A 16,174-nucleotide genomic window follows, 5' to 3' on the forward strand; every position below is an offset into this window, starting at 1 on the left:
TGGCATCATATCCCAAACAAACTCTTTGAGAAGGTGGGGGGACTGAAGTTTTTGTTGAAATGTGATTATAATCCATCAAAAATACCAATGAAACTATCAAACTTTTACAAGTAAGCCTTAGAATTTGGGAAGATGCTTTTTACACATAACGTCAACAGATTTATAACTGTAAACAAGAAATCCTTGTTTATGTCTGAATGGTTTGATAATGGTGTGTGTTTAGTTCATGACTTGATGTGTACTGATGGAAGGCTGTTATCATGCAATGAGTTTGTAACTAAATACAAAATGAAGGATTCTAGTAACTATTATAACCGTCTGTAAAGCAATTCCCAAACCTTTACTTAATCTTATTCATAACCTACTACAATACAATGCAACCAAAGCACAATTTCCAGAGTTGACAATTAAGGATATTCCCCTAAAAGATAAAAATGCAACAATATTATTTTGAATTGTTTTTTGCCTTGCTTTTTCCTATTTTTAAAATGTTGTTGTGTTTTCAACTGAATGTGAATCTATGTAAATTGAAAAATGTGCAATAAAGTTTGTGGGGGGGGGTTATCGAGTTTAGTTTAGTTTCACTTTTGTTTTGCTCCCTGACTTCTCAAACGACATAGAAGCTCACAGCGAAGCTGTTTCTGTTCGGCTTTGTCTTTTATGACTATTTGACACGAAATTAAGAGTTTTTATTGTTTTTGTTAACCGGTTATTCTATAATTCGGTTAATTTTTGTTCAAATTGTGTTTTTTAGTTTTTGTTTGTTTGTTGTTGTTTTTTTTTAAAGAAAAATGCCGTCGACGACCTTCTTCTTGGGCATTATCTTGTCTTTAGCCTGGTTCACCACAGACGTTCACTCAGGTAAGTTCTGCTTTATTCTTGAAGAATGTTCTAGAATCGGAATCTGTATTTTACCAAAATAAAAGTCTCTGTGCTTTAACTAGAATTCACATCTATCTAACATGAATCATTTAGTCAGTTTTTCACGCTTCTGCACATCTGGGCGATAACCTTAAAGATTAAAAACTACTGTTTAAACAAGGTTACTTTTACTCTGAAAGTTTGAAAACAGCAATAATGTAAATAAAAATGTTTTCATTAATGAAAACAACAAATTACACATTTTTTTAATTTCTTGATCAGGAAAACACGTTTAATATCTTTGTATGTTTGTTGAAACGATAGAAACAAGAAAATGTAGAAATGGACATTAAAGAAAAAACTCCAATATTCTGTTTCTTGTTGTCAATATTTAAAAATAAGTTCCATCAACAGCTGTCAAAGTTCTCATAAATGTCATCAATGTAACATTAAAGTGGTTTGTAAAACATTTACTCTGTTATTTGATCTTAGCATCAAGCATGGGAACATTCTTAAGCTTTTGTGTCGCCTAAACAAATAAACATAATGCTGGTTATTCAGTTAAAGAGAAACACTAAAAAACTTTGAACAACAACTTGTTAAATCTGTGTGTGGCAAATGGAAACCTGGTTGCTAAGGTAAAATAAAAGAAGAATTTTAATGCAGAGATATCAAACTTGGAGAACACATGAAAAAACTCCATCTGTGTAAGAATGACTATGGTTGCTATGGAAACCTATCCTTTGTGAAGCCTGCAGGCTTGAATTGGCTTCAGATCAGATTACAGCTGATATTTTATTTAGACTTTATGGTTATTTGGAGGTAAAAATGTGTTTTTTAGACTATCACTGTTTGTAAGCTTCATAGTACAGAACCATTCAGTTCTGCTTTTAGCTTCAATTCTAATCCTATTTAATCCAGAAGTGACTTTCTTTGATGAAAACATACAGAGAAAATAATGGTCTCACTTGATTTGTGTGTTTGTGTGTAATACTTGATTTGTAACTCATCCAGTACATTTTCTGTGTGTAGTTGTAACTCTGATCTGTGTGTAAATGTGGTTTTGTCAGTGTGTGTCTGACTATTGAGGCCATTTTGAATTCCTAGTTAGTTTTAAATTGCTGGAATTTCAAGTTGTGTGTGTAAACTGTATTTCATATTTATACGATTTTGATATTTGAGTGTACGTGTCAATACACAACTGCAAGAAAACAGTTATAGATCAAGAGTTAAGAACACAAATCAGGTGAGACTATTTTCTCTCCATATAAACATAACATACAATAAAAAAAAATCATCTGATGCTGATCTGAAAACGATAATTTTATTGATGAAGGTATTGACTTGTCTAACTTTTGCTTTACAGAGAAGGTTCTTTTGGGGTCAAAGGGTTCCAGTGTTGTCCTCAGTCCAGGTGAAGCAGAAACGTCCATCACCAGCATAACATGGAAACATGGAGCTGATTTGGCTGCAGACTGGTTTGGAGGGAATCCAACGTTCTACCGGAGCTTTAATGGTGAGAATTTAGTAGTTTTCCAATAATAAATATTAGCAATGAGACTATGGTGTCCTGTGATGTCACATCCTGTCTACTTCCTATTAAATGCAAAGGAGCTGTTGTGCCCTGAGAAATGACCCCAACATTCACGCTAACCTTCTGTGATGAAGAGCCTGAGGCGTTTGGATCCACGAGCAAAATAGATTTTAATGGCAGCAAGAACAGACAAGACGGCTCAGAATCCTTTCATATCATTCTACACAAGAGGCTTGTTACAACGAAAATTCCTGATGCTCTCCAGCTGCGTGTTCAAAGTAAAATAAAGTTACATACATATTAGAGTAAAAAAAAATAGAAAACATGTGGAACTATGGATACATACATCTATTGCACATCATCTTTTTTGCACTTCCAGACTGTAAATTTTGCATATGATCGGTATCCAGATGTTACAGTGTTTTTATCTTTTGAGGTTCACATTTTGTTCATGATGTTGACTATTGGTGGGAGCTTTGTGTAATCTGTACCGCCGTCCTGATGGTAGCAGTCGGAACAGGTGTTGGTTGTGATGGTGGGAGTCCTTAATTATGTGTCTGGCTCTGCTTGTGTAGCGAGAGCGTATGCTATGTATGTATGCGTATGTAGCGAATGTCCTCTAGCCTGGGCAGGGGTGAGGGGGTGATCTTCTGGGTCGAGTTGGTCGCCCTCTGCAGCTCTTCCCTGTCTGCGGCCGAGCATCCTACACACCAGGCTGTGATGCCGTACGTCAGGATGCTCTCTATGGTGGCTCTGTAGAAGCTCACCAGCAGCTTCTTCTCCAGGTTGTTCCTCCTCAGTATTCTCAGGAAGTGGAGACGCTTCTCTACTGCCACTGTGGTGTTTGCAGTCCAGGAGAGGTCCTCTGTGATCAGCACACACAGGTAGCGGATAGAGCAGACCCTGTCCACGCTGACCCAGTTTATATACTCTACCCTTCCTGATGTCCAGGATGATTTCTTTAGACTTTGTGGTGTTCAGATGGAGGTTGTTTTCTGAACACCCCTTTCCCAGTCTGGTGACCTCATCCCTATAGTGGGACTCGTCTTCCCCTGAGATGAGCCCGACCACAGCGGTGTCATCAGCAAATCTAATGATGTAGTTGCTCGGGGAGGTCGAGGTGCAGTCAGATGTGTAGAGCGTGAAGAGGAGTGGGCTCGGTACACATCCTTGTGGTGATCAGGTGTTATTGTAGAGGAGAGGTGGGGTCAGAGTCTGACAGACTGTGGGCGTTCTGACAGTCTTTAATCCATGTGCAGATGGGAGAAGAAAGGCCCAGGTGGAGCAGTTTCTCCGTCAGGATGTCTGGGATGATGTCGTTGAAGGCTGAGCTGAAGTCCAAAAAGAGCAGCCGAACGTAGTTCCCACAGGAAGTCAGACTGAAAACAAGAACAAGACTTCACACCAGAAAAGGTCTGGTGTCTGCTTAAGCATAGTTTGTGGGGATTACATGATGAAGAGCAGCTGGTGGGACTTTGGAACGGCAGCAGAGGCTGATGGGAACTGAAGTGAGGATCCAGCTCAGGGAAAGTTCAAAACTCTAGATATGGCTCCCTCTGGTGGTCAGAGGGAGAGACAGACGTCTGATTTCTGACACCTTCATGGGATTCTGTTTTTTCTTGTCTTGTGACGGAAAGAATCAGTTTCTTTTCAGAGAAATCTTTAAAAAAAGAAGTGAAAAAGTGATCATAAGTGAACATATTCTGTTTGGTAAACATTTCTCCATAAATATCTGTCATTCTTCCAGATGGCTGCAGCTTAAATACTAAAACAGGTGAACTGACCATCAGTGATGTGAGACCAGAGCACAGCGGCGAGTACACGCCAGAAATTAACGGAAAAACACGATCTACTGTGAAACTACGAGTTTTCTGTAAGTTATAGTTTATTTTTCTGTAACTTTGCTTTGAGTTGATACATTTTATTCATTATTACTTTTGTATTTGTTCTCTTTTCAGCTCCAGTCCCCAAACCCAGAATTACTCATGACTGTAATCCTGAGCAAACCAAATGTACCCTCACCTGTAGCTTTGACAGAACTGATGATCTGGGAGATGTGGAGGTTTTCTGGATTCTAGATGACAGACGTGAAAAAGGCACAGAGCTACAGATCACTAAGGTACACAGAAAATATTTACACATATAACCACAAACTATGATAAAAAAATAAACTAAACTATAAATAAACTAAACTATAACTAAACTATTATCTATTCAAAGCAAAAACACAAATTTTCTCCAGACAATTTTTGAACTTTCGTTTTCAGGACACAAAGGAGAAGACGTTTATCTGCAGCCTGAAAAATCCTGTCAGCTTTCAGAGCAGCACCAAACTGAAGAACCCTCTCTTTTCTGGTGAGTCATCATGTCTGTAGAAACCCACAGAATCACAAGAACCACTAAAACCCAGAACAAGTCATTTATCAGTCTGTTTATTCACTCTGATCTGTTATTTGTAGGAGGAAGACGTCATCACCATGCACTGATTCTTCTTTTTATTGCTATGATTGGGGTTGGAGTGTTCTGGATTTTCTACTGCAAAAGTAAGAAAATCTTCAGTTTTTTCTAGAGCAAATCTGTGTCAATTATCTGAGTATCTTTCATTCTTTCTCAGCATCACTCTTTTACTTCACGACTCTGTTTTTGTTTTTTCAACAGTTCATAAAATGTCCAGAGGAAGGAATGAACAGAGGTCTTCTGCAGGTGAGTTCTTGATTTGTCTGTAAGGAAATGTGAGAGAACGACTAGGGTTGTGCTGATGGACGATACCATCGTCCATCGTGATGGGTCACTGACATCCCGATGGAGAAACACCATCGTGATGCCACGCCCCCGCCACGCTGTGAGTCGACACCATAAGCCGCGGTTACATGTGAAAAATATCTTGATGGGATCAATGGTCGGATTAGAATCCAGCCGTGTACATGGAACCAGAAGAATGTTTTCAGAATATAACAAACGTTCACATGGGTCACACTTTCGGTCGGAATAAATCATTCGCACATGCGCAGTAGGGTTTGAAAAACCGGAAGCGGATATCAGTTCCGCCGAGCGGCTACATACATTGACATGTCAGCTCGGTAATATACGAGACGATCTTCTAAACATGCTTTTAATAATGTTACGGTTATTATGAAGCCCCTGTTCGCTCATCATTTTAATTTTAATCCATGGTCAGTGCTTCTTCTGTTGAAGAGCGGAGCCGGAAAGAAGCCAGGATTAGCAGTATGCTAACACGGGCTAACAACATTAGCTTTGGGTGGTGCTGCAATCTGGATCCTGGCTGCATGTAAACATGTGGGAATAACATCAGCCTTTATTTTGTCGGGACGCGACTGCAAACACAAATCTACGTGATTGTTTGAACGGTTTCTAAGGACTGAGCGACATTTCTGCTATGAAGCTCACAAACCGTCCCACAGCCGCTGTGTGTGTGTGCTGACGATCCAAGCTCTGCTCTGAGACACACACTTTTAGACCCGGTTCTGAGTTCGGTAGCTCGTTCCCCTAGAGCTGCGGGACGGATCGCAGTCCTAAATCTCCCACACATACCGCTCATGTAACAAAGCACCCCCCTTTCCCCTAAAACACAAAGCTGTAAGTCCGCGCTCCGCCGGTCCATTTGACTAGTTAAATGCGGGAGCGGACTACTTCTTTTCTATTTTGTTTGCTCCTTATTTTTGTTAAAGTCACTTCCCTCAGTTTATACTGGATCATCGCGGATGAGTCATTAGTTGGGAAATAAAATAAATAAAGTAATAAAGTAAAATAACGAATAGCAATTATATAAGAACAAAAAATTAAAAATAGCCCCCCCCCCCCCCCCCCCCCCCACGACGATATCATCGTCCATCCCGATGGTTGACAGTAAACATCGTCAACGGCCAATTTAAGGGACATCGCCCAACCCTAAGTACGACCAGCAGGAGGCGCTGTCTTTGAGCAGGAACCCTTCAGATTCAGAAACCTGTTGTGGGTTCAGGTTTGTGTGATTGTTGACTTTTCTTTGTTGTTTACAGCAGAAGAGCAAAAAGGTCTGAATGATGAGAGAAACACTGTGGTTTGGAAACAAAATGAAATGAATGGAATGTTTCTTTTTCCTCTTTTCAGTCACAGGAAACACCAGAGAGGAAAGACAAAACAATAGATCAACCATCATAACACTACCAGGTGGGTAAAACAGGAAGTGAAACCTCAACACTTTCTCATCGTTACAGAGTTACAATCTGAATATTGGGGAATCTTGGCATGGTACCCATTGACTGTTAATGAGAACTGGACTGAGTGACTCCAAACAGGAAGTACCTGCTGGCTCCAAGAAGCCAGAATCCCATAGACTTCAATAGAGAAATAAACAGCTGTTCCTCAGTCATTCTATTGGTCAGAAGAACATTCTGGATCGGATACTTTTTAACACGTTCTTTATAATCCTCTCTGTTTCAGGATAGTTTTTCTTTATCACAAGTTATTCTAGTCATAAACTGACCAATCAGATGTCTCGGTGATGGTTTCACATCAAGTATTCAAAATGTTTGATTGACAGATTCTCCCGATCCTGCTTTCAAGTGGTAGGGGTGTGGCCTTCCAACAAGCTCACTCCTGATTGAAAGAAGTGGTTGCCATAGAAACACAGACTTAAGCTGCGTTTCCATTGACTATGAAATGATATAAATTGGATTTACGATAATAAATTTGTCTCATGGAAACATGAACATTTAGAAAAAAACATGTTTTAATGCGCTTGGAGGAGGTGGTTTTTGAGGCGTATCAAATAAACATACTTCACAAAACTGCAATGGAAACCCTTTTTGACGCGACTGACTGCAGTACGGCCGTAAAATTCCAGTTGCAGGTGACATCATCAGCAGGCGTCGCATTCTGCAGAGGTGTATCTGCTGTCAATCAAAGGATTGTTCACTCCTGTGTTTTTGAATAACTGGTGGTGTGAGTTGGTTGGCATTTGTTTGCATAATTAAGATTTAATGGAAACCGTGTCCTTGAAAAGAATTTCTGGAATTTGGATACATTTTTGCGCATATGTGTGATGGACCGACTTCAGACGGACTCGGACCAATCCCTGCTTCCTGAAGACGGCTGGCTCCAACATGGCGTATCGCAAATGAATTGACTGGATTTGGTTGGAGTGAGAAGGAAGCCATTTTCTATGGGTGACATCACACAGTCCAGTTATCAGTACAGTCCTTGTTCGTACCTTGACTTTGGTGATATGTTGGTGATCTGATTGGTGGGTGGGGTCCAATGTTAGTAAGTTGTTAAATAAAGGTTGACGGTAGCTCCACCCACGTGTATTTTCCCAACGCACTGTTAGACAAGCAAATTTCCAGCTTCAGTGGGACCGCAGACGCGATCTGAGGTCTTACCACGAGGCACAGCAACGTTGACGCGACTCAGCTCATGTGATTTTCAGTGACTCGATCAAAGGGTAGAAGAAAAAATCCATTATTGCTGCTCGATGTGAGGATTTTCGTCCACACGGTGGACAGCGCAGCGAGCCACGTCACTCAGGGTCCGTTCTAGCTAGCTTCACTGTTCCCTTGCCGGCCGGCGGTTGGCTGCCTAGCAGACTGAGAGCAGGTGCCGTCATAGCGACTGTGATCGCTCTAGATCCATGATGTTTATCTTATTTTCATTGATACAATAATAAAATATCCTCCAGTCTGCTGCAGGAGTGAAGTTCACTGGGAGAGACTCTAAAGGATCTGGTGAACTCACACACGGTAATGTGCTTGGCGGCGCCTCTGTAGAGCCCCTCAAAACATATAAACCCAAGCTACTCGCTCAACATCATCCATTTTTTCATAATGTGGCAACAAAAAGTCCAGAAAAGAGAGGTGGCGGACGTGGGTGGAGCATGTGTGACTTACATGAAATTTACAATTTGATTTTGATTAATTTGGGCTAGGATAAAATTACAATAATCACATCATGGTGATTTGGTTGTTATTTCTTTCCAGATGAAACAACGACTTTATTAGAGACTGCAGAGTGTAACCAAACATCAAACGTCACTGTTAGAGTTGAGATCAACCCTCAGACTGGTGAGTGAAACTAGAAAAGACCAAAAAAGTGGATTTTCTTTCATCCTGCAGACTAAAGGTCAACTGTCTTTGATGACTTCATCCAAAAAGAGTTTCTGGTTGTTTCTCTGCTGGATGGAAATGTTGAAAATCATCTCAATACTTTTCAAGACTTTGGGAGTAAAACCATCATCTGATGGGTGGAGGCGCTGTTTGACTTTTGGGTATTTTCTGTCTGCTGTTGTATTTGGGTGGAGATGATGTCATCATTTAACAATGACGCTATAGTCATTGGTCACAATGGTAGAAAGCTGTCTCCATGGTAACAGTTGCAGTTTGGAGCACTGTAGACTGATTGAAACTGAACTATGTTAGAAACTGAAGCAGATTTATATTTTTCATTCATTTTTTTAAAGAGTCAAATGGTTTAAATCCAGAAGGATCAGCCGAGAATCCAAGTCCTGCTCCATCCTCAGAAACCAAACCTGATTCAGGTGAGTAAACTTGTTATTACAACAAGAAAAATGAACAGTTTTACAATAAAAATAGATTAAGAAGACACTTGTTTAATAAAAATGATTCAAACATATTACTATTGATAAAGTCTGTGTCAGATGAGCTGAGTCATCAGTTTTAGATTGTAAAGGTTTTTGTCAGTCCTGATTCAGTATTTGGGGGAGTTGTTCCCTAAAGGTCATTGATCTTGGGGTCAAATCTAAAATAAAGAAGATTTTAACCTGCAGTGACGCTACAGTCGTTGTCTGACTTGTAGGTGTTACCGTCTTGTACTGATTCCTCTCTGAGGACCTCAGAGGTTCTATGTTCTATTCACGGTGTAATAATGAGTGGCAGTTCAGTACAGAGAACCAAAGCATCAGACCCAACAGTTGGTTCAGGGATTTCAGACGAGGACCAGATGGGACCAGGAGGGCTTTGACTTTCTTTTGCTTCACAGTAGAAAAAACATTATTAAATCTAACTTAAAGTGCGGCTCTGTTTATCCAATTCTTGCTAAACATTTGACTAAACATCAAATTAAAAACACATTTACACATTTTCAAAGATTTGGACCCAAATATTACAAACTTTGCTGAAACCTCGTTTCCTGCAACAAACGCGTTCTGATATCAACATGAAGCTAAGAATGAACTTCTCCTGAGTCTACGGCATCTCCCAAAGGACAAAAAGTCAAAATCATGGTGTACTATCACCATCTACTGGTTGAAACCTTCCACTGCCTCACATAAAGATCTAGGACCATAATAGTAGAAAGTTGTAGAATAATGTTAGAAATGTATACTAATTTGTAATATTTTTCTTTAATATTTTAGTTTTGATCACAGACACTTCCAACAGACAAGGACCAGCAGAGACTCCAGATCTGGTTTTAGCCTCAGAAACCAAACCTGAACTTGGTATTAAACTACTGTGTCTGGTAATTATTGGGAAACTGATTCCCAATGTCCAGTGAACAGCTGAACCACACATCTTCCCTGCTGCAAAGGGGCGGCGCCAGAAACAGTAGCAAAGAGCATTGGCCAAAACATGCTGCAAAACAGCGGCACATGTGCATGCATCTAAAGGCCGTGTCACATACAGCCACTACGTACATTTAGCACATATTTCATGTATGACAATTGGTCACACGTGAATTTACATGGAAAAAGTGATGAAAGCTGTGGTCTTTACATGAAATACTCACAGATTTTTCACGAATAAACCAGGTTAAAATCACAGCTGTACGAAAAAACCACCCAAAGAACACGTAAACCTGTGCTTCATTGAATTTCTTCACTTAGACATTGAGCAGTAATCACATCGCATCAGCACCATGGTCAGCTCCCACCACGCCGTTTAAACAGTTGGGGTCCCCTGGTCTGAACCGGTTCAGCTGTTAGGCACCAGCTGAGGCAGCCCTCTGAGACCGGGGACCCCTTCCAGGAGCCGAACCTGGGTAGATCTGTGAGACCGGCCTGGCGCGCGTCGATAGTCAAATCCACCTACTCAGGCCCCCTCCCACAACCTGCTCTCCGCGCAGCACCAGATACCGCCCTGAAAGAGACCCCTGCTTAGTATAGACTGCTGGAGGGGGGAAAGTTTGGCCACACAATGCATTTGTCAGTATTGCGTTTTTTATGTGCAATTTATTAGAGATTCCTGCATCAATTACGTAGTTTTAACATAAGTGCGCCATAAACTAGATATGAATGGTCTATTTTGGTGGTACATACGTGCAACGGTCGTGGAAAGGCACAGATTTGTGTATACCTCTCAAGAATCACATAAAATCACAGTTGATTCAAGTTATCATTGTATAATAATTTTATAATAATAATTAAACTACGTAGAATATGCGTTAACTGCATAATTCTCAACCTACCAAAGATTTTGAACTGCTCAAAACTGAATTCACGAAAAGACCCATTGGCTGAAATCTTCCGCAGAGATCTCTTCACATTGATGAATGACGAAAGCAAGTAACACTTATGAATGACGTATATCACGCATGGATCACAAAAGATCAAAATCTCATGCGTGGAAACTGCTCAAAATGTACGTAGTGGCTGTGTGATCTCGAGCCACAATAGTAGAAAGCTGTCTCCATGGTAACAGTTGGAGTTTGATGAGCTGTAAAGTGATTGGAGCTGAACTGTTAGAAACTGATGCAGAATTATGACATTATTTATGCTATTTTTGATTCAGATTTGATATTTCATTGTTTTTCACAGAGCCAAACACTACAAACATGGAAGAAAACACTGAGAACCAGAATCCTGCTCCATCTTTAGACACCAAACCTGATCCAGGTGAGTACATTTCTTATTACAACAAGAAAAACAAAGTTTTACAATAAAAACAGATCAACCCTTATCCTATCATATGGAAGAAATGAATCAAATGACAATAATTTAATCTATAATAAATTCAGTCTGGAAGTGTCGTCCCAGAAGCCACGCCCCTAACTCCATTAACACAAGGGGCTAGTAAGGCAGCATGAAACAGTCTCAGTACTAACTTCATTGTACCCATCATGCAATGCGGTAAGTGACAGAGAGACGGACACACAGTTATGTAGTTATTGGGACTGAACTGATTTCTAAAACCTAAACGATAAACATTCATGACGCGTCATTGATCTGCTCTGGAAAAGATCCAGTTTAGTTTGCTTTCAAAGTCCAGAAGAAGCTGATCTCAAGTGGTTTGAATCGTATCTCATGGAAAGAAACTTTATGGTTAGCATGGACACACACTTTTCTGGGGTCCATAATCAATTGTGGTGTGCCTCAAGGTTCCATCCTTGGCCCCTTGCTTTTTAACATTTACATGCTTCCTCTGTCATCAGAAGCCACAACATCACCTTGTCTTGTGTCTCCTGATGACACAAGACCAATAGAAGCACTTTCTAACTGTATTTTAGATGTGAAATTATGGATGGCAAATAATTTTCTGCAGCTCAACCAGGAAAAAACTGAAATTTTAGTTATCGGTCCTGAAGCCAAGAGACAGAAACGAACCTGTAGCTCTGAAGCTGCAGGGTTGTGTGGGTACGGGGAGGGGGCCCTTTTTTATTTATTGATTTATTGATTTTGTGATTGTTTATTTTAATTTTCTTGCTTGTTTTCATATTATTTATTTTGTTGTTTTTTATGTAAAGCACTTTGTGTTATACTATTATATGAAAAGTGCTTTATAAATAAAGTTTGATTGATTGATTGATTAATTGATTGATTAGAGATCAGATTTGATCACTTTGCTCCTTTTTGGGCTTCTTTAACTCACAAGAATCATGAACCCAGAGAGTCTTTTCCTGGTTTCTGTCAGTCTGAGTCTTTCTGTTCTTTCTGCAGATTCTGGATCAGCTGAGAATGATCTACCAGAAGCAGAGAGACCTGAAGACTCCTCAGGTTCTCCTGATGGAACCGTCTCCACCTCTGAGCTGTATTAACAACTGATACCTCCAGAAATAGTTTCTTCGATGTTCTGGAACAATAGTGAAGAGTTTTGCTCTGAACTAAAGTTATTTTTATATTTTTTTTACTGTTTTTTCAATTCATTTGTATTTTTATGCAGCATTGTGACCCATCAGTGAGGAGCCAGTTTAGCTTGTGCTGGTTTGCGGTGCCTTCCGTCCATGTAACCAGGGTTCGAATCCGGGCTGTTCCCTATTCCCTTCTCTGCTTCTGTGCCTGTCCCAAGCCAAGATAAATTGAGAGGGTTGCGTCAGGAAGGGCATCCGGCGCAAAACATTGCCAAGATTACCATGCGACTCGTACTCGAAAGAGAGGTTGTTTCACTGTGGCGACCCCTGATGGGAAAAGCCAAAAGAGAAAGAAGATTGTGACCATCAGTGGTGTTTGTGTTTCAGAAAAACCGTCTAACTCATGTTTTTTTTCCTGTTTAGTCTTCCAGCAGATAAAGAAAAATGATGTGATGTTGAACAATAACTGTGAAACTTTAGGGAGGATTTCAAAGGAAAGAGCTGCTTTGCCAAATTCTTTTATACTTAAGTCTAGATCCATTTTGATGATGATTTATTGATTTAGACTTAGGCCAACATGAAGAAAATGAGCCTGAGCTACAAAATAAAGACTATGTGTTGAGTAAAATAGAATATTTTATTTATTTTACCAGCATTTTTATGAGTGTAATCACTGTAAAAATGAATCACTACCAAAGATGACAGAGAACGATGATTTCTCTTCATGAAATCTAGTTTTATAAATATTTTTTAAAATGTATTTTTGGTTTTTTATACTTTTATATACTAGAATTTGTTATTTCGTCTCCGTGGTGACAGACCAAAACCAGATTCTTCTGGATTAAATGTTTAGTTTTTTAGTTTGTTACTACAGTAAAACACTTGAACTGTTATTCTCAGGAACACTAAAGTCTGCTTGTGTTTTCTGTTACTTTCTCTACTCCAACATTCTTCAAAGGTCTAACAGACATTTAGGAGGTGGAGGTGGAACTAACACAGTAATAAACATCAAATGAACCTAACTTAATGTCTGAGTGCAACTTTCTTCTGGAGAACATCTAGAATGTTCTGGATTCTCATCCCTCTGCCTGTCATGAATGTCATTGTCTTTTATTTTTAAAATCTTTTTATATTTTGGGATTTACTTCCTTTCACACTGGAAGTTAAGGAAAAAAAAAGGTAAACAGAACAGTAAAAGGTTTCTTTAGGAGTTGGATGACTATCAGTTGTAGTTCATTAAAGTTGTGCTGTTTTTAATCCCAAATAGTATAACATTGTTACATCCCACCCAGAGGGAGGGAGAAAATAGGTAACATAAAGAAATAATATTAAGCCGGTAAGGGTTGAATGGCTGTCAGTGTAGCAGTTTATTTTAAATGACAGCTGCAACAATAAAGAAGGTAACAAACTCAAATGCTCAGGCACTAATGCAATAAATGACCAAAAGAAAAATTTAACTAGATAGACATCCCTAAGATACAAAACATAGTCCAAAACACAGTTCACAATCAGAGGGGAAAACCAGGCAGTTTCCAACAGGCTCTAACGCCAAGTCCAACAACAGGAGGTCAGCTGATCAAACAGATTCCTCCCAGGAATTCAGCTGCCCACTGGAACATAGGCTGCTCCAGGCTTTTATGCTTCCCGCCCAGCCTGGTGATTGGAGGAGAGAAAAAGCTGCAATCATCTCCTGCAGGAGGTGAAGTCAACTGATGTGGGGGAGGCCTCTGCAAAAGACACAACCACACACACAACACACATACACACACCACACACATACACACACCAAAAGGCCTGAGGCCGTAACAAACATGTTAAAAACATAATTTCCATTGGAATGGTTTTTAAAATTCCTCCACACATGACTTTGTCTGGTGTGGCAACGCGCAGAAGAAAGGCAGTAAATAAGACAACAGTTCAACCCGTAAATGCTGAGCCACGCACAGGAAAACAACTCCTGAGTACAAAAAAACAACAAAATATTGGCCCCAGTAATGTGACCCACGCCTGGGGTGATCTCACCTCCCACTGATTGAAAATATTCCTGTGGGCAGTTACATTTTAAAACCTTGTGGTATCCACAGGTGGTTGTGTAAACCTTGTCCTATCCTAGGCAGTTCAACATTGGGAGTTGGGTCATCTAGACCCACTAGACAGTGCTCTGAACCTTTTTTCTTCAATGATTTGTGATCTTCACTGGTGTCTATGGATTACATGAAATCTTTCCACCTTTATCCACCTTTGTCATGGTAGGGAGAACACATCAATGTAAGGGTGGGGTCATCTATGATTCTTTTTGATGTTCATTAAAAAGTGGTTAGAGGAATGCACCAGATCCACATTTCTTCTCAAAATTTTCCCGACAATCCATCTGTATTATGTTGTAGAATAAACAGAAAAAACGTTTATTTTGTATACATTTTGTAACTTTTAGTAAACAAAGAATTTTTTTTCTTTTTTTTTAACTTGTCCTGTCCAACAGCTAGGCAGGCAGATGAGAGCTGAGAGCCTCTTGTGTTGGACATATTTTACTTTAACAAGAGGGGTTATTAATCTTCAGACAAACCAAAGGTATGTCTGAATAAACCCCTTTTGTAATTGATGCCAAACCTTATTAATTTCAATCATGTTTGAAAATCTTTGGTGTTGGACCGGACGGAAAAGGAAAGAAGGGAAGAAGAGAGAGGGATGTTAGAGAGAGAGGGGGGGTGGTAAGATAATGAAGCAACATAGAGCAGACAAGTTTACTGGTTGTTTATCATTACGGTAAGGCTCAAATGTAGTACAAAAAGGGCGGGGGCCTGTTCACACACACACTCAAATGTTATCAACACACCTAGCTGCAAAAATGTCCACCTGTCGACATGTACACAAAACAGATAGTGTTCACACGCCACTGCCAAGTAGCCCCCCCCCCCCCCCCCCCCCCCCCAAGGCGCATCACAGGCTAAACCCCCCACCCCCTCACCCTAATATGAGGTTATATGAGGAAGGGGGTAAGTTGGGGACAGCTGGTAGACTGTCCCCCGGTGGTCAAACAGCTGTCCCCCCCCCCCCCAGCAAAGGGGCCAGGCCCACCCAGCCCAGGGGCCACACCCCCGGAGGCGCCGACACCCCAGGCCCAGCACCACCCACCCCACACAGAGAGAGAGGAGCCAGAAAGTGTCGCCCCCCCCGGAGCAAACGCCGGCCCTAGAAGAGCTCTGGTCAGGCCTCGACGGGACCGAGGCAGCCAACCGTCCGGGGCAACCGCCGATTGCCTCAGCGGAGACCCCGACCCGTCAACCCCCCCGTCCCGTACCAATAGTGGGCCCCCCTCCCCCCCAGAACGCCCCCCCCACAGGACAAGGCCGACAAGCCCCCCACCCCAGACCCCGCAGCCGAACCGGATGACACCCAGAGCGACCGGGGGCCCCAAGAGGGTTGTCCCGTCCCGTCCCAGAGCCAGGGAATGGCCAATCCCAGCCCCAGTTCTAGATGGGCAGCCAGGGCCCCCCGCCAACCCCCCCCAAGCACAGGCAAAGGGACCACCCCCCCAAGCCAAGCCAGACCCCCCACCACCACCACGCACCCCCACACCCAAGCCCAGAGGACCATGCAGCGCGCCAGCCCGCCCCACCCAGGAACCGGACCCGACCCCCGACCAACGGAGCCCCCGCCAGGCACCGGAGGCCCTGACCCCCACCCCGAACCATGGCAGAAGGGCAAGGAGCAGCGACAACCAGGCCCCCCCACCCCCTAAGTCATGGAGTCAACCACAGG

General features: G+C 41.5%; 1 protein-coding gene across 1 annotated transcript; it reads left to right on the plus strand.

Moving 5' to 3' along the window:
• Positions 1–564: 564 nt before the first annotated feature.
• LOC144988730 (uncharacterized) lies at positions 565–13,434 on the plus strand. The gene is made up of 12 exons (XM_078939630.1): positions 565–861; positions 2,228–2,377; positions 4,143–4,268; positions 4,354–4,514; positions 4,663–4,750; positions 4,855–4,938; positions 5,054–5,098; positions 6,506–6,565; positions 8,371–8,454; positions 8,850–8,927; positions 11,163–11,240; positions 12,282–13,434. The coding sequence occupies exons 1-12, from the start codon at positions 792–794 to the stop codon at positions 12,377–12,379; spliced, it is 1,122 nt and encodes a 373-aa protein (XP_078795756.1). The 5' UTR covers positions 565–791; the 3' UTR covers positions 12,380–13,434.
• Positions 13,435–16,174: the final 2,740 nt, after the last annotated feature.

Source organism: Oryzias latipes, chromosome 2, assembly GCF_053564925.1.
Source record: "Oryzias latipes strain Hd-rR chromosome 2, Olatipes_Hd-rR_3.1".
Classification (NCBI taxonomy): domain Eukaryota; kingdom Metazoa; phylum Chordata; class Actinopteri; order Beloniformes; family Adrianichthyidae; genus Oryzias; species Oryzias latipes.

Excerpts from the sequence above, each read along its gene's own strand:
- LOC144988730 (XM_078939630.1), top strand. The coding sequence starts at position 792 with ATGCCGTCGACGACCTTCTTCTTGGGCATTATCTTGTCTTTAGCCTGG. Across the intron at positions 4,751-4,854 it reads GAAGAACCCTCTCTTTTCTG|GAGGAAGACGTCATCACCAT; the intron begins GTGAGTCATCAT and ends TGTTATTTGTAG. Across the intron at positions 4,939-5,053 it reads CTGGATTTTCTACTGCAAAA|TTCATAAAATGTCCAGAGGA; the intron begins GTAAGAAAATCT and ends TTTTTTCAACAG.